Source organism: Rousettus aegyptiacus, unplaced genomic scaffold (genome assembly GCF_014176215.1).
Source record: "Rousettus aegyptiacus isolate mRouAeg1 unplaced genomic scaffold, mRouAeg1.p scaffold_m13_p_14, whole genome shotgun sequence".
NCBI lineage: Eukaryota > Metazoa > Chordata > Mammalia > Chiroptera > Pteropodidae > Rousettus > Rousettus aegyptiacus.
In genome coordinates this window covers 34,515,352-34,541,134 of record NW_023416289.1, presented here as the reverse complement: position 1 = coordinate 34,541,134, position 25,783 = coordinate 34,515,352, and the positions used below count along the sequence as shown (strand labels likewise).

The window sequence follows — 25,783 nt, the reverse complement described above, 5'->3', positions numbered from 1 at the left end:
ATAATAGAAAAAACAAAATGAATCTTAAGGAAAACCAAAATAAGCCTTGTATACGGATATTTACTGCTAGAGAGAAAAGTAGGGATACATGAGTTAGAAAATAGTAGATTTAATGAAATCTGTGCTTCTGTAGAAAACCAATAAAATATATAAACTGTCAAGACAAATGCTAGAAAACACAAGAAAAGAAAGACTACTAAATAACCTCCAATGCATAAGTACTTAAAAGAATCATCAGAATTTATTTTCCTCAACTTTCTGTAAATAATTTAAAAACTTCAATGAAACAGATGACATTTTAGGAGAATATAAATTACCACAACTGACACCAGAAGACAGACGATTTCAATAGACCAGTTACCATTGAAGAAATGTAGAAACTTACCTAAGAACTCCCTCCCCCAAGAAAAGCAACAATGTCAAATAGTTTCACAAATAAATTTTTTAAAACCTTCAAGCAAAAATATCATTAACATTGTTTAAAATGTTTTGTGACAGAGAATAAAAATGAGAACTTTAAAAAAATATATGTTTATAAAGATAGCATAACCTTTGATACCAAAGTCTTACCAAAATAGCACCAAAAAAGAAAATTACAGGTAAATCTCAATTATGAATATTGGTGTAAAATCTTCAAATAAAATGTCATGTTGAAATAACATACCATACTCAAGGAGGGTTTATTCCAGAAATGTAAAGGTGGTTGCATTGTCTATCTTTATCTAAAAACTGTCAAAAACATTAACCTTTATGGCTATCAATAACTGTTTGATTCACCTGGTTTCATTTTGGAAGTTTTTGTTCTTCTAGCATTAAATGAGACATTCGCTTTCTTGATATCTTTCAGACTTGGAGTATGTGTGGATTGTCAAGGAATTATCAGCAGACTTTGACATTCATGAAGAAAAATTATCCCAGGCAATGATAATGGAAAGACTTACAAGCTATGACTTGGAGTGTTCCACATTAGGGGAAAACTGGAAATGTGAAGACCTGTTAAAGAGGGAGCTGGTAAGTCAGAAGCCACATTTTAGGCAAGAGACAATCAGTCATATAGATGCACTTATTGAGAAAAGATTTCATTCTAGTAAATCTGGGACAGTTTTTCATCTGAATACATTATCTTACATAAAGCAGGTATTTCCCTTCGAAGAGAAGATGTGTAATTTTGACACAGACAAGAAAAGCCTAAAAACGCATTCATTTGTAAAAAAATGCAAGCAAGTCTCTGGAGAAAAGAAACTTTTGAAATGTAATGACTGTGAGAAAACTTTCACCAAAATCTCAACCCTTACTCTTCATCAAAGAATTCATACTGGAGAGAAACCTTATGAATGTATTGAGTGTGGGAAAGCTTTTAGCCAGAGTGCCCACTTAGCTCAACATCAGAGAATACACACAGGAGAAAAACCCTTTGAATGTGCCGAATGTGGAAAAGCCTTCAGCCAGAATGCTCATCTTATTCAACATCAGAGAGTTCATACTGGAGAGAAGCCTTATCAGTGTAAGCAGTGCACTAAAGCCTTCAGCCAGCTTGCACACCTCGCTCAACATCAGAGAGTCCATACTGGAGAGAAACCCTATGAATGTATTGAATGTGGGAAAGCCTTTAGTGATTGTTCATCCCTAGCTCACCATCGAAGGATTCACACTGGAAAAAGACCCTATGAATGTGTTGACTGTGGGAAAGCATTCAGGCAGAATGCTTCTCTTATACGTCATCGGAGATATTATCACACTGGAGAGAAGCCTTTTGACTGTGTTGATTGTGGGAAGGCTTTCACGGATCACATAGGACTAATTCAGCATAAGAGAATTCATACTGGGGAGAGACCTTACAAATGTGATATGTGTGGGAAGGCTTTTAGTCATGGCTCATCCCTAACTGTTCATCAGAGAATTCACACAGGAGAGAGACCTTATGGATGTACACTCTGTGAGAAAGCCTTTAGTCATCGTGGCTCACTTACTCTTCATCAAAGGGTCCATACTGGAGAGAAACCCCACGAGTGTAAGGAATGTGGGAAAGCTTTTCGGCAGAGCACACACCTCACGCATCATCAGAGAATTCATACTGGAGAGAAGCCTTATGAATGTAAAGAGTGCAGCAAAACCTTCAGCCAGAATGCACACCTAGCACAGCACCGGAAAATACACACTGGAGACAAACCTTATGAGTGTAAGGAATGCAGTAAGGCCTTCAGTCAAATTGCACATCTCGTTCAGCACCAGAGGGTTCATACTGGTGAGAAGCCCTATATATGTGTTGAATGTGGGAAGGCCTTTAGTGATGGCTCCTACCTTGTTCAACACCAGAGACTCCACACTGGCAAAAGACCCTTTGAATGTCTTGAATGTGGGAAGGCATTCAGACAGAGGGCGTCCCTGATCTGTCACCAAAGGTGTCATACAGGGGAGAAACCTTATGAATGTAGAATGTGTGGGAAAGCCTTTAGCCATCGTAAATCCCTTACTCTGCATCAAAGAACTCATACAGGGGAGAAACCTTACAAGTGTCAGGAATGTAGCAAAGCCTTCAGTCAGATTGCCCATCTCACGCTACATAAAAGGATCCACACTGGAGAAAGGCCCTATGAATGTAAAGAATGCGGGAAAGCCTTTAGGCAGAGTGTACATCTCACTCATCATCAGCGAATTCATACTGGAGAGTCATCCTCAAGTCTTCCCTCCTCCTCAAGTTCTCTAGTTCAATCTTCTAAATACCTCTAGAATCCATCCACTTTGTTCCAATCCATGTCCCATCACCCATAGTCCAAGATGCAACCATCTCATTTGGATTTCTGCAGTAGCATCATGGCCACTTTTCCCTCTTGCCCCCTCTCAAGTGCATTTTAGCACTGTAGCCAGCTTAATCTCTTACATATAAAAATCTATATTCATGTTACTTTTTCACTCAAAACACGTTTTGAATAATATGCTAGATAATCTACGTAAAGGGCTTAGCATACAATCCTTGCCATATAATTAGTGCCATCAGGTAAATGTTTCCTTACAATCATGTTTAGTTGCAAGTAGAATGAACCAGTAAAGGTCAAGGCTAAGAAACCACTCTACTCTCCCAGTAAGTGGGAAAGACAAGTATATTCAGAATTGAAGATTGTATGACATACAAGGTCACATAGTGGCTTAAAGCTCTGTGTGAGTAAATATAAAGACATATAGCCTTGTTGGTGAGGAACTCTCCCTGCACCTTGCACTTAGAAACAAGAAAGGGCCAATTAGAACAAAAGCATTTGGTAGAATGTAGGACTAAATGGGGCAGTGTTTAAAACAAAATAAAACTTAAATAGATTAATAGCCATAAAATAAACTGGAAAAGGTAGGTCAACACTTTGACCTGTAGAAATAAATGCACCACAGATAATTCCTGTGATATTTATATTCTAGAGCATCAAATAAATCCAGTCAAGCACTCCATCTTGCTCTATGGGACTGATCCCAAAACAGAAAAATATATCTTGCAATTAGCTTATGAATATTGATGTTAAAATGCAAACTTATTTTTTAAATATAAAAAATAGAATAAATGGAAAGGTAGACACCTTTCTGTGTAGACTCAAGTTTGTGAAAGATACTTTTCCTCCCATTAAATATTAAATTCATTTATATTCCAACAAAAACCCCAATGTATTTTTAAGTTGACAAGTGGGTTCTGACCATCTATAGAATTGTGATACGGCAAAGAATAATAGTACTCATTCAATTAAGATTGAGCATTCACTAACGTGCCAAGCACTGTTTTTATGTGCTGGTATACAACAGGGTACAAAATGTGTAAACAGTTTCTGCCCTCAGATCTCGTGGGAGAATACAGAAACAAAAGTGAAATACTATGTAGTAAGTACATGACAGGTATGATGAGAAGTGATCTGAAAAAAGAGCTAGGGAGTTCTGGGAGGAGTGCCTTACTACCTCTAGAACATGTGGGCATTAGCAGTGGTGGGGGAGAGAGGAACAAAAGGTAACAGACACAGGATATGATGAGAAGTCATGGTATCCCAAGACAGGAAGTGATGACATTGTTGCAGGAAGAGAAAATTGATTCTTTAATAGGGGATTTAATAAGGATCATGAGAGTTCTAACCACTCTTTATCAATGGTGGTTTAGAGGCTGGTGGAGGGTATTTTTTATAACAGCTTTGTTGAGATAAAATTCACATACCATGTAATCAGCCATTAATGACTTTTATGTCGAGTTGTGTTACCATCGCCACAGTTAATTTTAGAGCATTTTTATCACCCAAGAAATCCTGTGCCCCTTAGTGGTCCCTCCACCCCTGGAGGAATTCTCTTACCTGGAGCACCAGAGCTCTTGGGTTCCCTCTTAACTGCTGCTGGTGGCTCTTATCCAGGTCAATGGCATTATAGAGGGCTATGTGAGGGCAGCTCTTATCCAGAAGACATGACTACTAGAAAGTGGAGCTGTGGGGCTCCATCTTTATTTCGTCATAGAAGCAAAGAGATGATCTCATCCAGAGTATGTGGAGCTTCTAGACACTTCATATATATGATAAGGAGGATTCTTTGTTGCGTTTGGGAAAGTTGGAGTGATCAAACACTTATTGGGACACTTATTTCTGTGGAGAGACATAGATCTATCCATAGCACACTAATGAAACTGAAAGATTAATGACCTAAATGTAAGATATTAAGGTACAAGAAAAACTTAGGACGTTTTTATAACCTTGGCTTGCGGCAGACCTTCTTAAGCATCACACACAACTCAGGAGCTGACATTAAACTACCATTTATGTGTGGAAAACATCAGAGTCAATTGATAGACAAATGAGAGACTGAAAGAAAATGTTTGCAACAAATAAAAGATAATAATCCCCGATAGTAAAAGCACTATTACAAATAAATAATAGTAACATCTGCAACTCAGTAGAAAAATGGACAAAACTAACAGCCAGTTCAAAGAAGAGAGAATAAAAACAGCTGATGAAAATTACCCAGCATCACCAGTAACCAGGAAAATGCAAAATAAAGTGATGACATCTCAACTTTCCCCCCAATAGATTGATTTTAAATCATAGAAGAGCAATAATATCGTTTTGGAAAATGTGGAAAACAAGGCAATTCCATTGTCAGTCATATAAGTTGCCATATGTACATAACCATTTGAATCAATATTCCTCAGAAACCAAAGTGTACAAAGGTAGGTAAATGTATAATGGCAAACAAAAATTTTTTTAATGGTAAACTATTAGGATAATGAGAAAAGGGTAAGTTAATTATTATGTATTCATTCAATAGAATTTATATGTATTTGTCAAAGAAAAAAATATAAATGTGTATATAGCCATAAAGAAATACCTATGGTATACTAAATGAAAAAAATTTCAGACCTGTATTCTAGTATAAACTCATCAAAAATAAAACCTAAAATATATATTTTTCTGTTTTTCTCTGCTCTGTTTTCTTTGCCTCCTCCCGCTGCCTACAACATCTCTTCTTTTCCTTGGAGTGACTGGCATATGGTTCTGATGTACCTGGCCAATCACGTTCTCTGGAGTTTGAAAGGCCATTGAGTCTCTGTCATTCAGTGGCAGCTAGCTCCCTAAAGAGGTGATGCTGGTGTTCCTGTGGTTGTAATCTTTGGAGCCACCCTAGATTTTATGCTTTCTAAGGCTGTAATGTCTCAAACTACCCATTAGTTTTCCAATACTTCATTTTTGGCTTATATTGCTCATTTGGCAGCAATTAAAGAAATTTATATACAATACAGAATTTGGTGTGAAGATTGGCAATAAAATCTTGGGGAATTCTGAGGTGCTTGGGGATTGGTTTTGGGGTGAGATGGGGCAAGTAAAACCCCTGTTTCTGTTCTAGCCTAGAGAAGTGACAGCTCACATGTCCTGGGCAAACACACAAGTGAATTATTAGTAGGAGTCACTGGAGGAATAGAGGTCTAGGGTCCTAAATAATGACAGTTTTAAGAGAAAGAGGCATGCTAAGTCCAAAGAGTGTATATGGTGCTGGTGTCTAACTGCTTTGTGTAATTCAAAATTCAGATTGAATTTCTAGCATCAAGACAAAAAATTTCAAATAAGAGTGTGTATGATATTACTGAAGGGCGTCTTAGGCTGTTTGAAGTCATAAGGTTAAGATTGCTAAAAACCCAGTAGAGCAACTCCTTTAATGGGTTGCTGAGAAAATAGGATGCTGGTTAAATTCCATGTTTTTTTTTTTCTTTTGTAGAGTGGTTACGGACTGAATTTTGTAACCTCCCCTCCATCCCAAATTTATGTGTTGAAGCCCTAAATTCTAATGTGACTGTATTTGGAAATGAGATCTTTAAGGAGAAAATGAAGATTAAATGAGGTGGTATAGATTAGACCTTAATTTGATAGAACTGATGTTCTCATAAGAGGGGGAAGACACATCAGAGCCACTGCGAGAAGTTGTGACAACTGAGAAATGTTTTTGGCAATTTACCACAGAAGGACTGACCTTTACAGGAAGTTGGTCTGGAGGTGACACTGGAGCCATGTAACAAGTTAAGGGAATAAACATTTCTACATCACAGCAGGAAACACTCCCATCGTCCACTCTAGATGTAGCCTTCGTATGAAGTGTTTGTGTTCTCTGTATCCAAGGAGCCTGGAACTTAGAGTGCATGTTGTTGTGAGAAACTCCTGCAGTCCTGGCGGGATACCTGGTGCTCGGAGCAACAAGGTCATCAGAAGCAGATGTGGACTTGTACACAAGGACACATTGCAGGGAGGGCACACACGCCTAACCTATTCTGGGACTTCTTGCTCTAGGGACAGGATGGGAAAAAGATACCTAAGAAGAAATAGCTAATAACACGGTTGTGGCCTTGAGGCTGAGTCTGGGAATTGGCTGTAGTTTGTAATTGCTAACCTGATAGTAACTTATGATGTTTTGCAAGGCCAGCTTTGTGAGAGAGAATAAAAAGCCATGGAAACAGGAGTGGGGGGGCTGCTAGCATTGCCATTCTTTGCCATTCCTCCTCTCCCTTATCCATGTTAGTAAAAACATTTCCAGACTCCGACTCTTCTTCCCAACCGTCTCCACAACAGCATGTACCTCATGGAATGTTCTGGAACATTCCTCATAAGAGCAATAGGTCGTTATCTGTAAACTGCTATTCTTGCCACTAGAAGTTATGAATATGGTTCCCAAAAGGAGATAGTCTGATTTACAAACAATCCAGTGTAACTCAAATTGGGACTGGCACCATCAAGATATCTTTCTACATAATATTCCTGAGTTTTTGATTAATACCATTATTGACATTTTAAAATAAAGTATTTTTAAGAGAAACAAGAGACTTTAATCAAATTCTGAATAACTTTAAAGGGAAAGTAGTCAAAAGAAAAATTACCTCAAGTTAAATAGATATAAGTGGCTTAAAATGAACATTAATGTTGAAAAATCAAAATGGTTTAGAACACATTGTTTTGAAAACATGAAACAGGTAAGGTTTTCTTGGTCCATAAAAATCAATTATATAAAGTCATCAGTTGAACCCATTTTTAAAAATCTGCTGTCAGAGTATTTTCTTTGGAAAACAAAACTTTAGATATCTTGATACCTTGCTTTGATAAGTGGGACAGGAAGAACAAGGGTTTTGAGAACAAGACTCAAGGTGAAGTGATGAAGTAATCTTTTAAAATGCATGAATATTTTGTAAATAGCTAAATGCACAAAAAGTTGCTAATTGTTCCAGACCTCCAGAAAGTGACAAGTGAAAAAATATGATCAGAACCTAAATTTTTAAAAAAGAAGAAAAAAGAACTGCATGTAAAAATTGGATACTAGCTCCTCGGCTCTTGGCCCTGAGGTTATGAGGGGAGGCTCAGCTTGCTCCCCTCCCCCAACTATGCCCTTGCAGAGTCTCTGCCTCTGGAGAGGTCACATGGTGGTTAAGTCGGAGGGGACAGTGGTTGCTGGGTTCAGGAACACAGGCCCCTGCTCAGAGGTTTGGAAGGTTGGAAACAGCCCTGAGAAGGGGACAGGTCTGCTTATATGGTATAGAAGATCCCGATGGGGTTGCAGGTGACAGAAGAGGAAGCAAGCCCCCTGAGCAGGGTGCGGCCCTGGGGCCACAGCTCCCCCTTCCCCACAGGGACAGTGCTATAGACTGGATGTGTCACCCACCCCAGAATCATATGCTGAAACCTAATCCCCAAGGGCATGGTATTAGGAGGTGGGGGTCTCTGGGAGGTGACACCAGCCCAGCTCACCGAGGGCTCACATTTCATTCTTTGTATCTTCCCCCAAACCAATTCCATATCTGGGACATACACTGAGTACCCATATTGGTAATGCTGATAGTATGTCTTTTCTGTGCCTTAGATGTCCCCTTGGGCCCCATCTGGGCATCTCTGGGACTCAGGAGGGCCTCTAGAAGGCAAATGTGGAGAGTTATTGTTCAAGGGGTATAAACTTTTAGTTATGTAAAATGAGTAAGTTCTAGAAATCTCCTATACAACATTGTGCCTGTAGTTAATGATACTGTATTGTATTGTACACTTAAAATTTTGTTAGGAGGATAGATCTCATGTTAAGTGTTCTTATCACAATGAAAAGGAAGGAAACCTGGAATAGCCCTAAGATGGAAACATTCGGGATGTGGTACCCAAATTGTGCATTGATGCCGTGGAATAGCCCTTAACAATATAATAATGAACTACATACAGTAACATCTTGGATACATTTCCAGAGAATTATGTTGAATAAATAAAATGGTTTCAAAATTATAGATATGGAGAACAAGTTGGTGATAGTCAGGGACTAAAGAAGAGTAGGGTCTGGAGGAAAGTGGGTGTGGCTAGGAAAGGGGATGCTTCACCAAGCATCCTCGTGGTGATGGAACTGTTCTGTATCTTAACAGTATCGTCATTAATATCCTATTTGTGGTATTGCAAGATTTCATTGTTGGGGGAATTCGATATTGAGCATGGGGGATCTATGGTTTCAACATTGTTAGAACTGCCTGTGAATCTCTTCATCTCAAAATAAAATACTTAACTAAACAATCATTAATCACCACCTAAGGAGAGCTGTCCTTTGCATTTTTGCGGTCACTAATAAATTCGGCAAATGCTTCTGTACTTGGCTTTGTGGTTTATGGTGTAAGAGGGTCCCAGCAGGAGGCCTGGTTCCTACCCCAGCTTCCCCACTTCTTTTGACTGCTCTGGCCTCCACTACTTTCCTCATCTGGAAAGTAGCTTGGTTGTGAGAATTAAAGGAGTTCACAAATCATAAAATGCGAAGAACAGGAACAGACACACAGGCGACTCATTATACAAAGGTTATACTTTTTTTCTTGTTATGATCATTTGCTTCTTTGCCTCTTTATGCTTTACTAATTTTCTACAAATCAGTATGATTATCAGGTTCAAGAAAGTCGCCCAGGACCCCTTGGCTGGACTGCAGAATGTCTGGAGATGTGCTATAGCTTCTTCTCTCCACCTCCACACACGCCCCCTCCTTTTCTGGAATTCTCCCTCCTCCCACCCTTTCTTTCTCTCCTCCCTCTCCTCCTCCCAGCCCAAGCCTACTTCTACTCTTTTTGCTCCTCCTCCTGCCCTTTTCCTTGTACAGTTCTTTCTTCCTCATCCCTCTGCCCATTTGTCCTTATTTCTTCCCGCTCCTTTCCTCTTCTCACCCTCCCTCACTATTCCTTCTCTCACCTCTTCTCTTGGGGTACTTCCATCTGCCCTTCTCATCCCTCCTACCCCTCCCATCTTCCTATCCCCCCTTCCCTCTCCTCCCTCTCCCATCCTTCCCCTCCTCCCCGTCCCTCCGCGTCCCTCTCCTCTGTCTCCCATCCCTGATCTGTACCTCGTCATCCCCCTGCTCGTTCCCATCTCTCGCTCTTCCGCCGCCGTCTCCCCGACCCCTCTACATGCTCTTCCCGTCAATCTCCCAGAAACCCCGCCCCTTGGCTGGGGTGCCGCGGAGCCCTCTGAGAGATGGAGACGCGCGGTCGGGTCTCGGGTTCCGGTCCTTTCGGCTCCGTTCGGCGGGGAGATGGCGGCGCTCGGGCTTCTGGGAAGTGTAGTCGGCCCGGGCGCGCGGGCGCAGTGCCGCGGGGCGAACCTAGCGGGCGCGGTTCGTTGTCATGACAGAGCCGGGCGGTGAGACCCGCTGCGGGCGGACAGGCGCGAAGAAAGTGGGAGGGGCGGGATGAGGTGGGGCTTGCGGGCTGAGGGGGAGCGTGCGGGCTGAGGGGCGGTGTGGGGGCTGAGAGGCGTGAGGGCTGAGGGGAGTACGCGTGTGCTGAGTGGCGTGGGGGCAGAGGGGAGTGTGGGGCCCTGGTGAGGGGCAGACTGAGGGGAGGGCGCGCGGCCCAGGAAAGGGTTTAAGGACCAGGCGAAGAGAGCTGTGATGACTTCATCTGACTGGGTGGACCTGTGTGCTGGTGACTGTGTATGTATTGGGCTGAAACTAGGGGCTGAGTATGTCTGTGTGTGTCACATTTTGTATGGCCTCCTGTGTCCTTGTCTGTGCGCGCGTGTGTGTGTGTGTGTGTGTGTGTGTGTGTGCGCGCGCTACCTGTCTTGGTCTCTTTCAGGGTCTCTGTGACCAGCATCCACCGCTGTCTATCCTTAACCTGTCTCTGTGGGAGAGCCCTGAGGGACCGCCTGTGTCCACGTCTGTGTGTGTCTGCCTTTGTTTCTGTCCATGGTGTCTCAGTCTGAGGGTGCCATCGGGTGTCTACCGGAGTCTCTTCTTTCCCTCTGTATCTGTGTCTCTGGGTGTGAGCATGTCTTTGAGAGTGCGGAGTGTGTTTCTCCTGTCTGTGTCTTTATGTGCCCACCTATGTCTGTCTCTGGGCGTTGCTGAGTGTGTGTGACTGTCGGGGCTGATGTAAGTGTGTGGGTGCATCTGGGTGTGCCTTCCCAAAAGCATGTGTGAAAGACTGCATCCCTGGACAGGTGGGCCTGGCAGAGCACCTGCCTTCTTGCTCCCACATGCCCCAGCTCTTTCCTGCCCCTCAGAGCCTTGTCTGGTGACAGGATATGAGGCTTCCCACTGGACCATCTCAAGGGAAGGAGAATGAGGTTGATTTGTTAAAGGAATTTGTGTTGGGTGCTCAGAGTGCTGTTCCTGGCACTCTCCCAAGTCTTGTTTACAGACCTCCCAGTAACTCTGAGATAGGGACCCTCATCATCCCCATTTTACAGATGGGGAAACTGAGGCTCAGAGACTTTGAATTGCCCAACTTTACACCAAAGCAATCAGGTTCCAGAGCCCCTGCACTTAACCACTTGACAGATGGGATATTCTTGTTTCCTTTCTCTCCTCTGGGACAAAGTTGTAGGATTTTTCCCTGTGGGAATTTCCCTGTAGAAACAATGGAAGGAAGGAAATGACAGAAAGCCTGGATTGGGGAAGAGGAGGAATGAGGGATCTCCTGGCTTTGCGGCAACACAGATCTCAGGCCACACTGGGTTCAGTGGTCACCAGCCTCATGCACATGTCACTTCCAGGGCCACTGTGCCTTCATACCTCCTTTCTCCAAAAAATAATTTTTTTAAATTAAAAATTATAGTGATTGCATTAGTATAAGGACAAAGATAATCCAAGATGGATTAGAGTCACCTTTTTTCCTTATAACTTTAAAAGAAATGAAGACGTTTTCAATGGGCCACTCCAGGTATCAGGGGCTCTGGGCCCAAGGTGCCTCCTGGGTAAATAGGCTCTGGTCACTAACACATCCAGCAAAAGGAATGGGTGTTGTTGACTGTCAGAGACTGATAGTCCCAAAGATATATATTTTTAAAATTATATTCTGTTTAATAAATTATCACAGTAATATGAAGTCACTGCATCCAGGGACACAAAGGAATACAAGGGGAAAAAAACTAATGACACCTTCCTTCGCATTTCCATTCCCCTCAGGACACCAGTCACTGTCCATCATTCCACAGCCTTCCCCAGGCTTGGAAACACTGCCCAGAAGCACAGGCACCCAGGAGTGTTGGTTGTTTGCACACCGAGGGGTTAAAGTTATGTATAAAACCATGCAACTTGCTCTCCTCATTTAATGACCTCACAGATATGTCTACAGGTTAGGAACTAACTCCTACTTCCTAGGGTGACCTGGTATTTCAGACTGGATGCCTTGCCATTTGTCTGACCCTTCCTTTACTAATGGCTAGATTTTGTATCCAGGGCTTTTCTGTTGGTTGGTTGGTTTGTGCTTTGCTTCTAGGAACAGTGAGTGCTACAATAAACATCTTTTGTCCACATTTAACTTTTCACATGGAGCTTTTGTTGCCACAGGCGGAGTCCCAGGACCAGGGTTGCTGGGTTATGGGTTAGTCCACTTTCCAGCTCATTCTCCAGAAAGGTTGAGGGGCTTTTGTTCCTTCAGCTGTGTGTGGGAAACCCGTTTCCTTGCATCTTTGCCAGTGCTAGAAGTTGGCTCATTTATTCTTAACTTTTTTTTTTCAATGTGTGGGTGCTTCCCATGTGCCAGATATTGTCCTAGGTGCTAGAGACACAATCCAAAATGATCATCTCAATTCTGCCCCTGAAGGTAATCCCCCGCCCCCAGGAACTGCATCCCGCTCGTTGGAACATACTCAACTAACAACAGTAATAGTAACAGCTAATGTGTATTGAGTTCTTCCGGTGTGCTGCACAGCCCCCAAGGTCCTCATGAGTATCTATTAGTTGAAACTTTCAGTAACTCCGTGAGATCTGGGGGAGCCCCAGAGGGGTGGGGGTGGTGTTGGGGCATTGTGGGGCCTTGGGTCAGCCCTCAGACCCAGGGAGAAGCACAGGGCCCTATTGTTCCCTCTAGCCTGTGGTACTGGCAGAGTGTGTGTGTGTGTGTGTGTGTGTGTGTGTGTGTGTGTGTGTGTGTTGGGGGTGTATTGGTGTGGGGTGTCTGGGCATGCATTTGGGGGACAACAAGCTCATGGACCGAGATGTTCTCAGTCCATCTCCAATCCCAGCTCTGTAATCTTGGATGAGTGGCTTATCTCTTTGGGCATTCTGTTTCCTCATCTATGAAATGGGGTGGGTAGAAATAGTACCCTGTAGGGGTGTTAGGAGGAATAATGAGAGGCGTTTGTTAAGTGCCTTGCATCCGATTGGCCCCTTACGTATTCGCTATTAATGTGTCTGTGTGTCCTCCTCTGCCTGTCTTAGTAGGGATGTGTCTGTCTGTCCTCTCTGCATTGTGAGGCAGGCCTAGACCTGCTCTCTCACTGTGCCTCCCTTTTTCTCTCCCCAACCCACAGGCTGCCTGTCCCCCGCTCACTGATCACTGTGGGCAGTGAAGGGATGGCCACCCAGCTGCTGACTGATGAGGCCCTGGTGAGTCATGTCATCTTCTCACGTTCCCTTCCTGAGGCTCAGACCCAAAGAGTGGGGCTTTTGCCCAGGGATGACCCTGTGCTCCCCCACAGGACCAAGGGCCCTGGCTCAGTCTCCTGGGAGCTGTGTCCACCCTGAGGAGGAAGGGTAGTGCCCTGACACTGGCTTCAGTCACCAGAGGACAGGACAACTCAGGAGTGACCTGTCCTACCCTAGGGGCTCTCAGGAGACACTGGTGGGCGCACCTGGGAAGTGGTGGCTTAACCATGTAACATCAAGTGTGAAAAAGGACCCTGCAGAGGGGCCCAGACAATACAGTGCTGGGCACATGACCTTCAAAAGTGGGCAGATAGCACTAATGTCCGGGAAGGCGGAAAAGGACACTTGTGGGTAGGGGCACATGTACATTTCCGGCTCTCACCATGATGTTTTCAGTGGGTGGTATGGATATGGCTATTTGTGGTATTTTCTCTAAACTTTCTTTTATGCAAGAACTATTTCATAATTAAAAAATTACACGGTCAGGCATGAATCATTCCCTGAATTTTGTATGATTTATTCAGGAGTGGTTCCTTGTAGAGGTAAGTTGGGGTGAGTATTTTTAAGGCCTTTCATAAAGCTTCATAGTTCTCTCCCCTTTGGTTTGGGCACTTTATACTCCCACAAGGGTGTAGGAGAGGCTGCCACTGGTTTACTTCAGTCATTGTCAGGTGTTTATTCTGCTCACTGGATATAAATGACAAATGGTATAAACCTGGAGCAGGGTAGGTGACAACTGGTATCATATAATCTCTTTCTGAGTAGCATCATTTGTATTATATATGAGTTTTGATTTTAAGGAAATGTTTCTTAGTCATTTCTGTGGGCAGGTAAATTATCCTGTACTTTGCTGTTCTACAGGAATCTTAATATTCTGGAAGGTTTTAAAGAATGTGTATGTGTGTGTATGTGTGTATATATTATTTGTGGCAAATATTCTTCTTGGTTTGCTTTTTATTTCTTACTTTCTTTTTCATAAATATAAAAGCATTGCATATTTTAAAAATCTAATCTATCATCTCCATTTCTGGTGTCTTGAAGATGTAAAGGGGTTTCTCCATCCACAGGTCTTAATTTTTTCATTTACCATTTGGGTGTTAACAGAACTTTTGAGACTTTCGTATCCACCTGGAATTTGTCTTGCTGTACAAATATGTCAGTTCACTTACCTGTGAGTTTTGGTTTGTTGCGTTCCCATTAACACCTTTATCGAGATACACCCTACATATCACAAAGTACAATTCATTGCTTTTTTGGTATAGTCACAGAATCGTGCAACCATCACCACAGTCAATTCTAGAATATTTTCATCACCCCAAGAAGGAACCGTGTATCCATCACCACTCACTCCCACTTCCCCTCATCAACTTGTGGCCCCTGGCAACCACTAATTTACTTTTTGTCTCTGGATTGGCCTATTCTGGACATAATTTCGTGTAAGTGGAATCATACACTATGTGGTCTTTTACATCTGGCTTCTTTCATGGAGCATCGTGTTTTTGATGTTCACATGTAGTGTAACATATCGGTGCTCCGTTTGTTTTCATAGCTGAATAATATTCCATCATATGGGTAGAGTATGTATTATTTTTTCATTCATCAAGTAGTGGACATTTGGGCTAATTCTACTTTTTGGTTATTATTCGTGATGCTGCTGTGAACATGAGCATACAAGTGCTTTGTTTGAGTTTGTGTCTCATTTCTCTTGGGTGTAGGAGTGGAATTGCTGAGTCCCTTGTTAACTCTCTGTTTATCCATTTAAGGAACAATCAGACTGTTTTCCAGCTTGGCTGCACCCTCAAGTCTTCATTTTTAACCTCTTTGATTGTCACCTTGATTTCTTCTTTCACTAACATTACTTAGAAGGATTTGTCCATTGTTGTCATTTCAATGTGGTTGGGATTTGGGGCTTAAGTTTGTTTATGTTTTTTTTTCTTAGTATAATTACATTCTGATTTTTTTTTTAATGGAGCCTCTCTGACTTCAGCTCTTTGGAAGTGGGTAGGGTTTTCCTTGTGGTGAAATGGTTTGTGTCATTAGACAGGAAACCAAAATAGATGAACTTCTAGAGTGAGTATCCTCAGATACATGCACACAAAGAACTCAAAGAGGATCTGCTCGCTGAGGTGAAGAGGAGGGCAGCTTCTTTGTCTGCCCTCACATCCTTGCTATACAGCATGGGCTCTAAGACTTCCAGGACCATCTGTTTTCTTTTCAGTACATCCTCATGCCAGCTCAGACTCAATACATAGAGCCTGTGCAGTAAATATTCCATTGAGTGAATTCATTGAGGTGGGACATACTTAGGGAGGACTTTCAGAAGGAATTGCATTTAAAAATTAAAACAAAATAAAGGAGTCAGGCAGAAACTTTGGGAGATCATGGATGAGTTTATGGCCACGATTGTGGTGATGGTTTCAAAGGTGTGTACTTATTTCAAACTTACTAAGTTGTGTATGTTAAATAGATGTACCTTTTTTTATGCCAATCATACCTCAGTGAAGTGGTTTAAACAAAGAGAAATCATTAGCTGGACTAACCAAAGGATGGATGGGGCCAAAGACTCATATAATAATGATATAATATAATAAGTACTCATAATAATATGATATACATGAAATGTCATAGTAATCAAATAATAATAGCAATAGTTGACATGTATTGAGTGCTTACTCTAGCCACACTGCACAGTGCTGGAATCATGTATGCAGTACTTCTTTTAATCTCCATATCAGCTATGGTGGGAGATGCTGTTCTGTGAAGTCTATTGAACAAATAGGCTCAGAAAAGTTAAGACAGAGGAGTCTAAGGAAACACAGCTGGGCAGGGGAAGAACCAGGATGTTGTCATGGGCTGCCAGACTTCTGAGCCCAGACTCGTAACCTCTGCCCATAACTCCCTCACTATGTAGTGGTGGCCCATGAGGCAGCAGAGGCCAGCACAAGCCCAGAGCCCCCAGCAGGCCCACAGGCCCACAGACAGACTGGCAGCAAGTGAGGCCTCCTCTTAGGGTAGGTCATGGTTCAGGGTCCACGATGGATGCATCAGTCTGTTCAGGCCACCATAACAAAGAACCGCACATTAAGTGGCTTACACAACAGAAATCTATTGTCCCACAGCTGTGGAGGGTGGAAGTCGGAGATCAAGGTGTCAGCAGGGTCACGCTCCCTCTGAAAATGCCAGGGAAGGATCTGTTCCCGGCCTCTCTTCCAGCTTCTGGTGGTTCCTTGGCTTGTGGTAGCATAACTCCATTCTTCACATGGCATTCTCCCTGCATGCATGTCTCTGTCCTTTTTTCATAAGGACATCAGTCATATTGCATTGGGGGCATGCCTTTCTCCAATATGACCTCATCTTAACCATATGCACAGCGAACCCATTTCCAAAGTCCCACCCTGAGGTGCTGGCAATTAGGATTTCAACAAAGGAATTAGGAGGAGGACATAGTTCAATCCATAATAACCTCTTAGAATAGTACCTGGCACAGAACAACTGTGTAGTGAGTGGTAGCTATTACTGCTGTGACCAACAATGTTGTCGCCGTCATCATCACATCATTGGCTGCCATGTTGCTAGCCCACATTGATTTCATCAACGTGATTTATGGCACTAGGTTTATGGTACAGGCCAGGAAGGCACCTCTGTTTCTACCACATGAACTTCTCACCCTTGCCCAGTGGTCAGCCATGGAAATCTCAGGTCTTGACCCAAACTCCCCCCACCCAGAATGTACCCCCAAGGACCCAAGCACAAATTTGCCCCGCAGACTACACCCAGTGCCACATTTCTAGTTTTCCTGGGTTTTCCCGAGGTTCCCATTGCTCAGGCACCTCGAGAATTCTGTTCATACTTTCACATACAGATCACAGGTTGGTTGTGTGTCTTTCCGTTTGCTCTCCTATGAGGAGCTAGTTCTAGAACCTTCAATGTCTGTGTCCCAGCAGCTAGCCCAGTGCCTGCAGCTTAATGGGAGTTTGGGAAAGTTTGTTGAATGACTGGATTCCATTGAGAACCCGGCTGACCTTTGTTGGGCTCCTAATGCATGTGTCAGTTCACTGGGTTGTGACCATTTTGCCTTTGATCCCTTCCCTATTTCTCAATTCTGTGAGTTTTCACTCTAAACAGTCCCATATTTGCTTTATTTCTGTCAGAATACTGTTCCAGTATGCTTAGGTACTGAGGACACTGTAAGTGATCAGGCCCCTCAGAACTCTGCACCTTGTTGAGTCACGTCAGATACATCCTGTCTGCCTCTCCTAACCCTCTCGGCTCTTCTGTGATGACGGCCCTGCAGTGAATGGTTGTGGGTTTCCTCTTACAGGAGTCAGTGACGTTCAGGGATGTGACTGTGGACTTCACCCAGGAGGAGTGGCAGCAGCTAGAGCCTGCCCAGAAGGCCCTATACAGAGATGTCATGCTGGAGACCTACAGGAACCTGGTGTCACTGGGTAAGGGCGCAGCTTCACTGAACTAATCACTATAGGCCTGTCCTTTGAGGACTGTAGAGAAACAAGAAAAAAGATTGACAGGTCTGACTACGTAGAAAGTTTAAATTGCTCAAAGCTAAATATGAAGTTGATAGGTGATGAAATGAGGAACAGTATTACCTCATGTATAATAGTCAAAGGATTATAATTATATAAAGAATTCCTAGGAGTAAATAAGAAAAAAATGGAATGATGGACCGAATTTATGAGGTGGCAATTAATAGATGTAGAAATACACGGAGTTCCACTTTATAAAAGATTTTGAATCCTTACTAATAGTCAAAGAAATACAAAATGAGGCAAAGAAATACGGTTCTTGCCCATGAGGTACAGAGATGAAAATAATAATAATAGCCTTTATTATGAGGCTATTATGAGGCTCTTGGAAGAGAGTTTGGCATTATCAACAAAATTTTGAAGGATTGCATTTTGAGGATCTATCCTTTAGAAATCTTCCCATAAGTGTGCAAAGATTTTCATGGGATGAAAAATAAAGAGAAACGACCTAGGTGCCCACCTCTGTAATACTGACATACCATTTTAAGATGTATCAATACAATGGAAACTGTGCAGCTCTTCAGAGATGCACATTCTTTGTAGATGCTGACATGGAAAGAGGTCCCTGGATAATACTGTTCAATAAAAACATTTCACTTTCAAATTAGAGTATGGTCCCATTTTTTTAAACAGCTTCTGTGAAGGTATAATTGGCCACGATTAACCGCACATATTCAAAGTGAATATTTGATGCATTTTGACATCTGTGTACACCCGGGAAACTACCACTGTGATCCAGATAATGAACACGTCCATTAGCTCAAAACATGTCCCTTTGTAACATCTCCCTCCCCGCTCCCATACCCACCATCCATCCCCAGGCAACCCCTGGTCACTTTATGCCATTTAGTTTGCATGTTCTAGGATTTTATATTCATGGAATCATCTGACTTCTCACACTCAGCATCATTTTTCTGAGGTTGACTCATGTTGTACTTATGTGTCAGTAGTTCACTTTCTTTTTCATTGCCAAGTAATATTCTACTCCATGGGTAGACCACAGTTTGTTTATGCCTTTAGTTGTTGATGAACAGTTCTGGACTGATACAAATAAAGTTGCTGTTACCATGCACATTCAAGTTTTTCTGTAGACATATGCTTTCATTTCGAGTAAACATTGGGAAGTACAGTGGTTGGGTCATGTGGTAGGTGTTTATTAACTTATTAAGAAATTGCCAAACTTTTTTCCAAAGTGGTTGTCCTGTTTAACATTTCCACTAGTGGTGCATGGGCATCCCAGTTGTTCGGTGTGCTTGTCAGAACTGAACATATGTCTTCTTTCTTATTTTAGTCATTCTCGTCAGTGTGCAGTCTTGTCGCATTGCAGTTTTCATTTGATATTGAGAGTCTTTTCATGTGTTTATTTGCCATCTGTATATTCTCTTTGGTGAAATATCTGCTCAAGTGTTTTGCCTGCTTTTTTAGTTGTTTTTTTTTGTTGTTCTTGTTGTTGTTGTTGTTACCTTATTATTGAGTTCTGAAAGTTCTTTATGGAAGTCTTTTTAATTTCTAGATCTAAGACCTTTATCAGATATGTGTTTTGCAACTATTCTCTGTGGGTAGTCTTTTTCTGGACAGCGTCATTTGAAACACAAACATTTTTAATTGTGATGGGGGTCCAATTTATTTTTGTAGTTGTTTATGCTTTTGGTGTCATATCTGAGAAACCGTTGCCTAACCCATGAAGAATTACTCCTGTGTTTTCTTCTAAGAGTTTATAGTTTTAGCCCTTCCTCAAAGTCTTTGGTGCATTTTTGCATTTTGAGGTTTTTTTTGTTGTTGTAAATGATGTAAAAAGGGGGGCTAATGTCACTCTTGAATGTGCATATCCAGGTGCCCAGCACCATTTATTGAAGAGTGGAAGTTTTTAATTTGATCACGTCAAATTTATCAACTATATGGTGGAGGGGGTTGTGCTTGGGTGTCATACCTAAGAAATCTTTGCCTATCTCGAGGCAACAAAAGTCTTCTTCTGTAAGTTGTATCATTTTGGGTTTTATACTTTTGTTCTATGATCCTTTTAGAGTTAATTTTTGTAATGATGCATGATGTTCATTTGAGTTCATTTTTTTTCATCAAATGGGTGTCTAGTTTCACCACCATTTATTTTTAAAAAAATGAGTTTTTCCACTGAAAAATTTTCCCTGAATTTTCTCCACTGAATTGCCTTTGCACTTTTGTCAAAAATTAGTTATCCGCATTTGCATGGGTCTGATTCTGGACTCGATTCTGTTCATCCATCCATCTGTTCATCATCCGAGGACCCATGGCACTCGATGTGCTTTCAGGTTTTGCCTTTAACTTGCGCTCAGTCTAGAATAACTTACTCTCCACAAGACCCTCTGGTTGTTGTGCCCAATGCCCCATCAGTTACCTGATGTGAGTTACCTGGCTGGCCAGTGTGAGAAGGCATTATTCCCAGCCCTGCGTCAGCTCCAGGGACTGTTTTCAAATTCTTTCAGGTGGTTTCCCTCCCAACTCCACATAGTTTTTGTATATTCTGATTGGTGATCTGAAAACTCCAGGAAATACCTTGGTGGCCTCAGCAGCTCTTTGTGAAGAGCTTCCCTCCCCAGTGACTGCCACCTGCTATGCCCAACTCAGAGTCTGCTGGGCTTCCCTCTGGAATGGGACAGGGGTGCATGGCTAAATAGACTCAGGATCAGACCGCTTGATCAAGTGTGCTGTGTGACCTTGAGGGTGTGACTTCATTCTCAAAGCTTCCCAGCTGTAAAATGAATGTAATCTTAACAGCACATGTGGTGGTCAGGGTTGCATGGAATGATTCATGTAGGCCACTTCACTCCATGCCTGGCACACGGCAGTTGTTCCGTGAACATTTCCTGGATGCTCTCTGTGTGCCAAGCACTGGTGTAGGATGGGGTCTGGAAACTCCCTTACTTCAGGGAGCTCACTCTCCACTGGGGGGCTGGTAATAAACAGATTCAAGACGAATACCATGAGTGTTCACAAGGAAGCAGGCGAGAGAAGAGCAGGAGAGACCTTCCTTCCCACAGTAAGGTATAAACGCTACCTGAGGCCTGAAGGAGGAACACCCATGAGGATTTCTAGGGCAGCAGATGCAAAGGCCCTGGGGCAGGGAGAACTTGGCATGGACAAGGGGACCAAAGACAACCAAAGTATGAGTGGAGAGGATGGCGGAACGGGGTCAGCAGAAGTGGGTCCGGCTCAGTCCTGAGGGCCCACAGCACAGGCCCAGGAAGTCACTGGCTCTTAGCTCCAGGGCACTGGGGACTGAGAAGCCTCTAGTGGTTTTAGTGTGACTCTTAAGAAGATTGGAATAGAGGTGCATTGTCGAGGGGTGAGGGGAGGCTGTTATGGTCAGAGTGTCCAGCCAGATGGTCCACAGTGGTGATGCAGAAATTTGGTCCAGTTTGAGTGTTTTGCATATCCAGTGGCACTCCTTAATAGGCTGGACAGTGGGAGGGAAGGGGTGAATTGAGGATGACTGCTGAATCTTTTAATAAAAATTTAAAAAAACTTAAACTATGGTAAAATATACATAAAATTTACCATTTGCACCATTAAGTGTGCAGTTCAGTGGTGCTGAATACATTCATATTGTCCCTACCATCCATCTCCATAACTCTTTTCATTGTCCCAAACTGAAACTCTGTCCCCATTAAACAATAACTCCCTATTCTCCCCTCTCCCAGTCCTGGCACCACCATCCTACTGTCTTTAGGTTCCTCATATAAATGCAATCACACAATGTTGGTCCTTCTGGGTCTTATTTTCCTAAGTCTCTCTGATGAGGCTTGCTTTATCATTTTTTGTGTGTGGGGGGGCAGGGGTTCTGAAACCATAAGTTTCACATCAAATTTGGTAGGTTTGCAATATCCAAGAGAGTCACCCAGTAGGGTTTTGAGTATTCCTCAGCAGAGCTCAGATAGGAGGTCCGGGCTGGGGGCTTCAATCTGGAGGGCATCAGTGTAGAAAAGAGACTGAAGTCCAGGCTCCTGTAGCATGGCTTAAAGGAGTGGTCTCAAACTCAGGGTTGTGGGATTCATGTGGGAGGGAGTCAGCTGTTGCTCCACTCCTGCTTTTTGTTGCCTCATAGGAAGGAGGTCTCTGTGTGGCCAATCTTCATGATTTTATAAGATTTTTGTGTAAGAGTTCCAATCTTCAAATGTTTGGGATAAAGTCAGTAGGTCCAGAACATGGGCGAGTCCTAGCCAGGAAGTAGAGTCTGAGAATCAACGGACATGCATAGAAAAGGCTGGAGCCGCCACATGGCTGTGACTGGGGATGGATGAGTGTGCAGAGAAGGGGGTCTGGAGTCAGATGCAAGGGACAGTGGCCCCACCAGGACTGGACAGTGGCCCTGCCAGGACTGGGCAGTGGAAGAGGGAGCAAGGGGTGCCCACAAAGCAAGGTGGAGAGGGAGGGAGCTTGGCTGTTGGTTGGGGTGGTAGAGGACGACCAGGACATGCCAGATGTTATTTCACCATTTCTAATAAAAATTGATGCTTCCAGAAGCAGGACGAGCTGGTCAGGGGTATGCAGGATGAGCCCTAGAAGCGAGGAGCCTGTTGCAATAATGCTACTCGGGTTTGTGAGAGCCTTCGATCCACTCCTCCCAGCCCGTCTTCCTCCTGTTGTTCCTCTTAGGCATCTGTCCTCTGAGCCCCTGGCTGCTGGCCACCCTTTGCACCCCCTCCGGAGGTGACCATTCTTGTTCTTCTGCTCACCTCTTGAAACCACACTTGTGTCTGCTCACTGCTTCCCCTCTCCCTCCCATCCCAGTGACAGGCTGTCACTTGCTCCTCAGTTTGTGCCTTGCTCTGTCTTCCAAGTCCCTCCCTCCAACCATTGTTAATTAACCACGTGTGTTTGGTCTTCTGTTTCCCCTCCCCCAGACTTGGAGACTAGACCAGACACGAAAGAATCGGACCCAAAGGAGGCCATTTTGGAAGACAGACCATCCATGGGGGTGGTCATGAAAGGACCTACAAGGACTGGTGTCTGGGGTTCTGCCTCTGAAGGAGTGGGGACCCAGGGTGACCTGGTGGGGAGGCACCAGGGGAAGGCAGGGACCTATTCCAAGCGAAGGGAGCTCTCCCAGGACTTAGCTCCCACGTGGCCTGACTTTGAGGCATTCATCAACCGAAGTTACGGGCTGGTCCCACCGAGGTCGGAAAGGCTGGGGGAAGAGGGTACGCTCCTCCGGTCCTCTGTGTCCCGGAAGAACTTCTCGGGTGCCGCGCGCCTCGGTCCCAGGGCCAGACTCTCTGCGGAGAGGAAACCCCACGAGTGCAGGCAGTGCGGCAAAGCTTTCGGCCGTAGCTCGTCCCTGGTGAAGCACCAGCGGATCCACAGCGGGGACAAGCCCTTCGAGTGCGACGTGTGCGGGAAGCACTTCATCGAGCGCTCGTCCCTCACCATCCACCAGCGTGTGCACACCGGGGAGAAGCCCTACGCGTGCGGCGACTGCGGCAAGGCCTTCAGCCAGCGCATGAACCTGGTGGTCCACCAGCGAACGCACACTGGGGAGAAGCCCTACGCGTGCACTGAGTGCGGGAAGGCCTTCCGGAAGACCTCGTCCCTGGCGCAACACGAAAGGACGCACACCGGGGAGCGGCCGTACGCGTGCGGGGACTGTGGCAAGGCCTTCAGCCAGAACATGCACCTCGTCGTGCACCAGCGCACGCACACGGGGGAGAAGCCGTACGTGTGCGGCCAGTGCGGGCGCGCCTTCAGCCAGAACATGCACCTAACGGAGCACCGGCGGACGCACACGGGCGAGAAGCCGTACGCGTGCGGGGACTGCGGCCGCGCTTTCAACAAGAGCTCAGCGCTCACGCTGCACCGGAGGAACCACACCGGCGAGCGGCCCTACGCGTGCGGCCAGTGCGGCAAGGCCTTCAGCCAGAGCGCTTACCTGATCCAGCACCAGCGCTTCCACAGTGGCGTGAAGCCCTTCGAGTGCGGTGCGTGCGGCAAGGCCTTCAGCAAGAACTCTGCGCTCACGCAGCACCAGCGCATCCACACCGGCGAGAAACCCTACGAGTGCTGCGTGTGCCGGAAGCACTTCGCCGGCCGCTCGTCCCTGCTGGTGCACCTGGTGGGCCACACCGGCGAGCGGCCCTACGCGTGCGGCCAGTGCGGCAAGGCCTTCAGCCAGAGCGCCTACCTGATCGAGCACCAGCGCATCCACACCGGCGAGAAACCCTACAAGTGCAGCCAGTGCGGGCGCGCCTTCATCAAGAACTCCTCGCTCACCGTCCACCGCAGGATCCACACGGGGGAGAAACCCTACAGGTGTAGCGAGTGCGGGAAGACCTTCAGCCGGAACACCAACCTTACGAGACACCTGAGGATCCACACCTAGGGCGGGGGCGGGGCATCCTGAGCACGTGCATCGGTGGGAGAAGCTCTCAGTGGGGGCCCTGGGTGACAGCGCTAAGAGAAGCTCTGTTAGAGGGGTCTCAGGAATGTGGGCGTTGGGGACAAGCTCTGCTATCTACACCAGCGCTTCCTTACTGAGTGTCCCCACGGCTGCAGTGGAAAGCAGCTACTACAAGTCTAGCATCTGGGGAAATGGTCACACTCTCTCTGGCTCTGGGAACCTAGGACCCCAAATTGTCCTAAGAGCTTCGACAATGGATTTCATGTTTCTGAGTCTTGGTTTCCTCAATAGTAAAATGGAGGAAGGGGAGAGGACTTAGTAAGTGAACATGGGGACATTCTTCCGTTGTCACACAGCCTGGACCTAGTCCAAAGATCAGGTTGTCACTACCTGTGAGTTTCCTTGATGATCTCCATTTTTCCCACACTCAGCTCCTATCCCACAACACCTGCTGGAAGTCCCCAGCCTAATAAGCAGTAGAATTTGGCAAGTTGTTCATGAGGAGAAAAACGTTTTTCAGAGTTAGCAAATGACAGTAATCACTTTGAATGCCAGAGTTTCTCATAGCAGTCTGTTAAAATTTTTAACTAAAACTGTAAAGGAGACCTATATCATTTTAAACAGTCATCAGATGTGAAAGATTCAGGTACTGGTTGTCCTGTCAAAATCAGTGTCAGCCCTGTTGGGGAGAGGTGCCAGCTGGTGCATGGGTGCCAGCAAGCTTAATATCCATGTTTGAACACTTACTGGATTTATACATATGCAAATCTGAGCACAGAGCTGTCCAGTCTGTTATTTTTGCAGGGAAACTTAAAGGTAATTCCAAGTGAGTTTCCTAAGGTCGACCTGAAACTTCATTTCCATGTACTTACCCCCAGAGTCACCTTTCTCTGGGGCTTTTTACACCACCCGTTTTATTTTCACATTTGATGGTACTCATCACAAATGTCATGGTGTTTCCAAATGTCCCATGCTTCCTGGCTTGGGTGTACGCGAAGAATAAATCATTTAAGAAATCATTTATATCAGTAAACACATTTGTGTTGCAAGTAGGAAAATTAGCTGATTGAGTATGCATGACCAGGCAGGCAGGTTTTCGTGTGTCTGGAGGTGGGTGGGGATCAGAGTGGGTTTGATCCAGGCACATGGCATGAGTGCCATAGTTCTGGTTGTCAGGCTTCCCTCTGTGTACTGGCCTTGTGCTCAAGCTGGCTTCTCCCATGGTTTTATGGTGGTTTCTAGCAGCTCCTCTTGACTGCACATTTTCTCAGTCTCATCTTGGTGGGGGTAGTCCGCCCCCAGTCATGGACAAAAAACCCCAAGCTTCATTCTGTTGGACTCACCCATGAATGGATCTCTGTTCCCCAGACGTGCCATGTGCTTGGGTCTGGGTTCTGCCATCGTTCCTGAAACAATAACTGTGGAAGGGAATGGACTTGACTCCCCAGACCTTCCCTCGACAGGGCATGGGGTCAATTCCACCCAGACCACAGTCAGAGGCAAA

At 44.6% G+C, this 25,783-nt stretch overlaps 1 protein-coding gene across 4 annotated transcripts; it reads left to right on the top strand.

Annotated features, from left to right (window-relative positions):
- Positions 1–976: 976 nt before the first annotated feature.
- On the top strand, positions 977–25,302 carry ZNF71 (zinc finger protein 71). 4 transcript variants are annotated; one of them, XM_016130517.2, is made up of 4 exons: positions 977–1,011; positions 13,251–13,326; positions 17,687–17,813; positions 22,790–25,302. In XM_016130517.2, the coding sequence occupies exons 2-4, from the start codon at positions 13,294–13,296 to the stop codon at positions 24,259–24,261; spliced, it is 1,632 nt and encodes a 543-aa protein (XP_015986003.2). In that variant the 5' UTR covers positions 977–1,011; positions 13,251–13,293; the 3' UTR covers positions 24,262–25,302. The 4 variants fall into 4 exon arrangements, with proteins under 4 accessions (XP_015986003.2, XP_015985974.2, XP_015985984.2 ...); XM_016130488.2 differs by lacking the exon at positions 977–1,011 and adding an exon at positions 9,579–10,133; XM_016130498.2 differs by lacking the exon at positions 977–1,011 and adding an exon at positions 10,146–10,187.
- The last annotated feature ends 481 nt before the right edge of the window (positions 25,303–25,783 follow it).